Raw genomic sequence first — 8,022 nt, 5'->3', positions numbered from 1 at the left:
TGGCATTTTTCACAGAAGTAGAACAAAAAATTTCACAATTTGTATGGAAACACAAAAGACCCCGAATGGCCAAAGCAATCTTGAGAACGAAAAATGGAGCTGGAGGAATCAGGCTCCCTGACTTCAGATTATACTACAGGGCTACAGTAATCAAGACAGTATGGTACTGGCACAAAAACAGAAATATAGATCAATGGAACAGGATAGAAAGCCCAGAGATAAACCCACACACATATGGTCACCTTATTTTTGACAAAGGTGGCAAGAATATACAATGAAAAAAAGACAGCCTCTTCAATAAGTGGTGCTGGGAAAACTTGACAGGTACATGTAAAAGTATGAAATTAGAACACTCCCTAACACCATACACAAAAATAAACCAAAAATGGGTTAAAGACCTAAATTTAAGGCCAGACACCATCAAATTCTTCGAGGAAAACATAGGCAGAACACTCTATGACATAAATCACAGGAAGAAAAAAAAAAATCACAGCAAGATCCTTTTTGACCCACCTCCTACAGAAATGGAAATAAAAACAAAAATAAACAAATGGGACCTAATGAAACTTAAAAGCTTTTGCACAGCAAAATATACCATAAACAAGATTTTCATCTTAAATTGACATTTCTCCAAAGAAGATATACAGATTGCCAGCAAACACATGAAAGAATGCTCAACATCGTTAATCATTAGAGAAATGCAAATCAAAACTACAATGAGATATCATCTCACACTGGTCAGAATGGCCATCATCAAAAAATCTAGAGACAATAAATGCTGGAGAGGTTGTGGAGAAAAGGAAACACTCTTGAACTGTTGGTGAGAATGTAAAATGATACAGCCACTGTGGAGAACAGTATGGAGGTTCCTTAAAAAACTACAAATAGAACTACCATACGACCTCACAATCCCACTACTGGGCATATACCCTGAGAAAACCATAATTCAAAAAGAGTCATGTACCAAAAAGGTCATTGCAGCTCTATTTACAATAGCCAGGAGATGGAAGCAACTTAAGTGTCCATCATTTGATGGATGGATAAAGAAGATGTGGCACATATATACAATGGACTATTACTCAGCCATAAAAAGAAATGAAATTGAGTTATTTGTAGTGAGGTGGATGGACCTAGAGTCTGTCATTTAGATTGTAGTAAGTCAGAAAGAGAAAAACAAATACTGTATGCTAACACATATGTATGGAATCTAAGAACAAAAAAATGTCATGAAGAGACTAGGGATAGGATGGGAATAAAACACAGACCTACTAGAGCACAGATTTGAAGATATTGGGAGGCGGAAGGGTAAGTTGTGATGAAGTGAGACAGTGTCATGGACATATATACCCTACCAAACATAGGGTGGATAGCTAGTGGGAAGCAGCCGCATAGCGCAGGGAGATCAGCTAGGTGGTTTGTGACCACCTAGAGGGGTGGGATAGGAAGGGTGGGAGGGAGGGAATCGCAAGAGGGAAGAGTTATGGGGACATATGTGTATGTATAACTGATTCACTTTGTTATAAAGCAGAAACTAACACACCATTGTAAAGCAATTATACTCCAATAAAGACGTTAAAAAAATTTTGCTAAAACATATCATCTTTTTTTATGAATTTATTTATTTTTGGCTGTGTTGGGTCTTCGTTTCTGTGTGAGGGCTTTCTCTAGTTGCAGTGAGCAGGGACCACTCTTCATCGCAGTGCGTGGTCTTCTCCCTATCTTGACCTCTCTTGTTGTGGAGCACAGGTTCCAGATGCGCAGGCTCAGTAGTTGTGGCTCACTGGCCCAGTTGTTCTGTGGCATGTGGGATCTTCCCAGACCAGGGCTCGAACCCATGTCCCCTGCATTGGCAGGCAGATTCTCAACCACTGTGCCACCAGGGAAGCCCTTTATCATCTTTGTCTCATAGGAAATATCTAAAGTAATTTTTGAAAATGAGAATAATTTAGCTTACAGTATTCATTGGAAGAAGTCATCAAGCAGATGTGACTGCCGGTTGACCAGAGAACTGGACCCAGGCAATCAGAGGCCCCTCATCCCCTCCCCTGTCCTAGAAAGGTATGATCTGCCAACTATTCCCACATTAGGAGCTGTTTCAAGGATGCAGCCTTGAGAGAGTAAGGTGCTGTTAAGACCATCTGCACTGGACCCAGTTACAGCTTCTATATAATCTTTTAAGATTCTGGTGGGTGAGTGCTGAAATCTAGTCATCTTGTGGCACACAAGACAAACCTCATAAATGAGTTCCCTTGTGTATTAAACCTGCTGCCTTCCAATCTGGAAAGATCTTCCTCTTTCTTTGATCTCTCCTTGCCCTCTGTGTACTGGGGCCAATTTGTGAACCAACAATAATTTAATGAAACAGGGATGTCAATATGTATAACAGACAGTTTTTGAAGGAAAAGACATCAAAGGAAAGTCAACTTGATTAACACCATACAGTTGTGTATAAACAGTCATATACGAGTTTAATTTTAAAAGATAACGGACTTTTTGAACTCTCCTAGGTTCACTGAGATGAGAATCAAGCCACAGTTGCAGTCCTGTCAGAACAAAAACAGAAATAGTAAAAGTCTAGTTGATAGCATTACTCAATGTGTTGATTTTTTGCAGACAAGTTGAAAATCTCATATATTCTGAACATAATGTTAGACTTAGTTGTAAGTTCCATCATTGACACGTTTATAATGAAGTAAACTCTTGGCTTGTTTCTAACTGAGACTGTGAGATTGAGGTAGATGTGTGCCTAAGTGATGCCTGGGCAAATGGGAGCACTTGTGTTGATCTTCACACACCTTTTCCTGCCTGTGTCAGAATGGATTTCAGGGTGGGCACACCTACTAACCAAAATTATGATAATCAAATGTTAATTTGAGGTGGAATTAATTCCTTATTTTTAGAAGATACAATTCATCTCATACACATGCATATTAATTTTTTCCAGGAGTACATTTGAACATACAATACCTGCTTGGATTATCTTGCTACATCTTCATATCATCACAGAAATATAAATTATTAGCTGTAAGTCCATTACACTTATGTTTAAAACTTGTAATTTTTTTTTTACACCACACCCATTCTGTTACCATAGTAACATGGTAACTCTGACAGGAGTCCTTGTCAATAGAGTATATCACTTATTTTGATGAACTATGATGTGTTAAAATATTTATGTAGTTGTGTGTGTGTGTGTGCATGTGTGTGTGTGTGTGTGTGTGTTTTACATTAGGAGGAAACTCTAATAATAGACAGACTTTTACTTTCCAAGATTGGAAAAAGTAGCAGAACTCTTAATACTTTCCTTATATGCAAGCACATACCATCTAACTGCCATCATTACAAGTTAAAATGTTGCTCAATATCCAACTCCCATGAACCATTCCTAATTCTACTCCTATGGGAATGACTGAAAAATAAAAGTACTGCATAACTTCTAGGCAATGAGAAAGTCATATTTGTTTTGAAAACCGTGAATCCAAGAGTGTTTTTTTTCCCTATTAAATCTGAGAGATTGGTTTTATGTAGTTAACTTTCTTAAGAATAATAATCTTCAGGAAATATGTGGCCACTTATATAAACTTAATGTACTATTTATCATGAACAAAAACTTGAGAAGATTTAAAATTACATGACAGATAGCAAGGTCTTCTGGAGAGATGAATTTTGGTATATCCTTGACTACAAAGAACAAACCCAGGTTTTTAAATGTGCCATATTTTTTTCACAAAGTTGATCCATAAGGCAAATTAACAAATAAATATTTTTAAGGTATAAACAAAGTTTTCATTTATTATTCATTTTAATTTCATGTTAATTATTAATCAATGGATTTAAATTCATTTTTAGTGTTAGTGTTCAACTTTTGTTCACTTTAACTTGATGTTCTAATGTCATATTGTCACTTAGTATTTTATTTTGTCAGTGAAAATAGTAATGCAAATAGATTTTCTATTTAATTACGCATGCTCTTTCCTGTTTAGATATATGTTACATTAATTTTTCTCCAGCTCAGATTCACTTCACCATATTAGAGAAAAAATTTTAATAATATTAAGATTTCCACTCATCTAATTTATAAGTACAATGTGTTATGTGTCAATATCATTTTTTTTTCTATTTTTGTTAAATATTGGCAAAAAATTAGTTGTCAGAAGTCAGTAATCAATTCAGCGTCAGTTTAGGCTACATTTTTTAACTCTCTGCAAACTGACAAACAATGCAAGTGATATAATATGAAAAGTCAGTTTTAGCAACACAAGTTCTAGGTGGAGCACTAATGGGAAATCTGCACTGCAGAATAGTTAAAAGGAAATATTAGGACTATATAGTGGCTGGACATTTCTGTTTTCCTTTCTTTCCATATAGTCCTGCTTTATAAAATTAATAGAAAGAAATGTGATTCATCACCTTTCCTCCAGAGCACTACATCTACAGAATTCATGGATAAATTCAAATGCATCTGTCCCACTGGTTTTATTGGTAAGTACCATTTGACAACTGTGCCTTTATAAAGAGCATTTCACCCTGGGGGATATATGTCAGGATGTTATTAATTCACTAGTATTTCCTTTTTGTTCCTCTTTAAATTTCCTTTGCAGTTGATTTGCATTCCAATAACCTGCAACATCTATTCTTCCTCTAGATTCCAAATCGGAAGATAAATTAGTTCACATCTAAGCAGTCTTTATCCACCAATGCAGAGATTAGCCTGCATTTAGTAATTCCAAGAGAAGTTGTTGCAGTCTGTAGTAAGGTGAGCTCTGACACTAATATATGTGACATTCTTATCTGATGAATTTCATCTCAAACATCATCACCTTTAGGGTTAAAATGCTTGAACAAATTTAAGAATTATAACCTGGCACCTGTTTGACTTATTGAAACTTAAAATCTGTTAACTTGTTTTCAAAGGTACAAGATATGAAATAGATAGATGTAGATGAGTGTGCTTCACATCCCTGCAAGAATGGAGCCACCTGCATTGACCATGCGGGTAATCATTCCTGCCAATGCGTGGCTCCATTTAAAGGTAATGACCACCGAGAGAGAAGAAAAAGCAAACATAATTAACTTTAAAGAGCATTTCTGTCTCTTGTCTGATCTCATTTCAGTCTCCCAACAACATTATGGGTCCTTCATTTCCTTAAAGTCAGCTTCTACAATGACCAACCAGTTATCCCTTAGGCAGAAACAAGAGTGAAATGAGCTTTGTTTATACACTCACTAAAACGGTCAAGTTTCATAGTTTTCTATTAGAAAGACCACCTTACAAGCAAATGGTAGAATAAAAAGCAAGGAAGAAAATAAACAGGCTATAATGTTATATTTGAAATATTGTTCCTATTATTCAATTTCTGATGAAATTGTCAAGGTTTTCTTTGTCTTTCTTTCTAAAGTAACCATTTATCTAATTTTTGAATATAGCTATATTGTGCTTAACATAGAGTAAGCCATTAACTGATACTTTTAATTTGGTTTCAACTTTGATGATACTTTTTTAGCTTCAGCTAAGGAATTATATTTTTTTTTCAAAAACTAAAATGTATGGTTTGCCCTGTAAAATATATGTTTTGATAAGTTGTCGTGCAATTTCTAGTATACAGAAAGTCAATCACTAGATACTTCCTTGAACTTTAGTATACTTTTCTATGCCATGGAATTTAAAAACTGTGTCATTCAGGGTTCTCCAGAGAAACAGAATCAATGGGAGTTATATCTATATATCTATAAATATATACTTACTGAGACAAACATGATCATGACAGCTTTCATCCTTCATTACTGTGTGGGCCAGTTCCTCATAATGAATCTCCATGATAAGATATAGTGCCATGATCTGCTGTCTGTCTGCGAGCTGAGACCCAGGAAAGTGGTGGTGAAATTCCAGTCTAATTTGAAGCCCTGGGAATCAGGGGAGCCAGTGGTGTGAATCCCAGTCCAAGGACAGGAGAAAACCAATGTCCCAGCTCAAGCAGGCAGGCAGAGAAGGAACACATTTTCCCTTCCTTCATTTTTTGTTCTACTCAGACCCTCAGCAGATTGAATAATGCTCACTCAGTAGATGGGAGGATCATCTACTTTACTGGGTCCACTGATTCAAATGCTAATCTCATCAGGGAGCACCCTCACAGACACACCAGAAAAAACATTTAATCTGGGCAGCCTATGGCCCAGTCAAGTTAACACATACAATTAACCACCATGCTGCTCAACTTAATATAATCAACTGAGATATTCTTATATGTTGCACCTAATTTTCTTAGAGAGTATCTTCTATAATTATGAATCAAAAATATGATTGCTTGACTAACTTCAAATATTTAGCATATATTTAAATTCACTAAATTACAGTGTTCTTATCTGTTAAATGGAGATTAAAATATTTACCTCGTTGATTTGAATGTGAATTAAATGAGATAAATCATATAAATACCACATTGCTTCCTGGAAATTAACATTCTTCAAGTGTTTAATTGTAATTTAAAATAATTTTCTAACATATATATGTAAAATCCATAGAGTAGGTAATATTTTATAATGTTTGGGTAGTAGAATTCAATACATATTTATTTATACATCTTTAAAGACGCATAGAAAATAGTCTAAACAATCCCAATCAATAAAAAACTTAGATTTTATTTTAAAAATAGTAAAGTTTTCCCAGTGCTTAAATATTTGTTTCTTATACCATTCTCAGTGAAAGGAACCAGATCTCCTTAGAGATCTAGCTGATTTGGGGACTAGGACACAGAATGTACAAATGGGCGTGGAGAATTTTATAATACCAGAAAGCAATGAAGTACTCAGAAAACAAAGCCATGAGAGTATCTCAAAGGAACACAGGAGCCAACTGAAGATACTCCTAATGACCAGAATCATTTGAGCAGCAAAATACAGGAGTATAGGTTTATTATCCAAAATATAAAATAAATACTCATGAGTCCACACTGATAAAAGTAAATGATAGAATGTATAAGTGAATAAATAGGAATAATAGACACATCTTCTATACAGAATTATTCCAAATAATTTAAGCAGATACTTTGCACTCAAGGAGGTTGAACATAACTTCCCACCCCTTAAGTTTTTGCTGTAACTAGTGACTACCTTCCAAAGAGTACAGTATGGAAATGGGGTGTAGGGAGAGAGTTACTTTTCAGAGCAGAAATCTGACAAAAACTGCCTAAGCCAAGTGATCAAAGTTAATATCAACAGTGATAAGTCATGTTAATAACAAAACTTTCAATATGAGGTAATGAGAATGTCACTTTATCTTTATGATCTTCAGCTTGAAATCATATTGCCCCAGTCTAACCATGAGAAAACCATCAGACAAGTCCCAATTGAGGGACACTTTACAAAATCCCTGGTTAGTACTCCTTACAACTGTTAAAGTGTCAAGAACAAGGAAAGTCTGAGGAACTCTCAGGTGACATGATGACTGAAAGTAGTGAGGTATTCTGGATTGGATCCTGGAAAGGAAAATGGCATTAGGTCAAAACTAAGGAAATCCAAATAAAATATGGGCTTTAATTAAAAATTATGTGTCAATATCAGTTCATTAGTTGTGAAAAACATAACATAATAGCACAAGATGTTTATAGTAGTGGAAACTGGTTGCAGTGTCCAGTTTCTCTTCATTATCTTTGTGACGTTTAAGTAAATCTAAAACTATTCTAAAATAAAGAAGTTTAATTAAGAAACAAATGATTGCAAATAAATGATTTCTAATTCAAAATAATTTACACTTGAAGAAAACAGAAAATATGTGAAATATAGTCATTTTAGGTAATCCTAAATGGTTTAACATTTTATATACACAATTTTACTTTGATTAATATCTGTGACTATTATAGAAATGACTACAGTCATACCTTGTTTTATTGCTATTCACAGATATTGCATTTTTCCCAAAATGAAGGTTTTTGGCATATCTGTGTAAGCAAGTCTATTGGCAGCATTTTTCTAACAGCATGTGCTCATTTTGTGACTCTGTGTCACAATTTGGTAATTCTGGAA

The 8,022-nt window shown here is 34.9% G+C and overlaps 1 protein-coding gene across 2 annotated transcripts in view; it reads left to right on the top strand.

Annotated features, from left to right (window-relative positions):
- EYS (eyes shut homolog) overlaps positions 1–8,022 on the top strand; it is a 1,767,714-nt gene that overhangs the window by 402,679 nt on the left and 1,357,013 nt on the right. For both annotated transcript variants that reach the window (XM_024133056.1, XM_024133057.1), the window contains exon 11: positions 4,933–5,032. In XM_024133056.1, the coding sequence (XP_023988824.1) occupies positions 4,933–5,032 (100 nt within the window). The remainder of the gene's footprint in view (positions 1–4,932; positions 5,033–8,022) is intronic.

This window comes from Physeter macrocephalus, chromosome 10 (assembly GCF_002837175.3).
Source record: "Physeter macrocephalus isolate SW-GA chromosome 10, ASM283717v5, whole genome shotgun sequence".
Taxonomy (NCBI): domain Eukaryota; kingdom Metazoa; phylum Chordata; class Mammalia; order Artiodactyla; family Physeteridae; genus Physeter; species Physeter macrocephalus.
The sequence above is the reverse complement of the archived record's forward strand: the minus strand, read 5'-3'. Positions and strand labels throughout refer to the sequence as shown.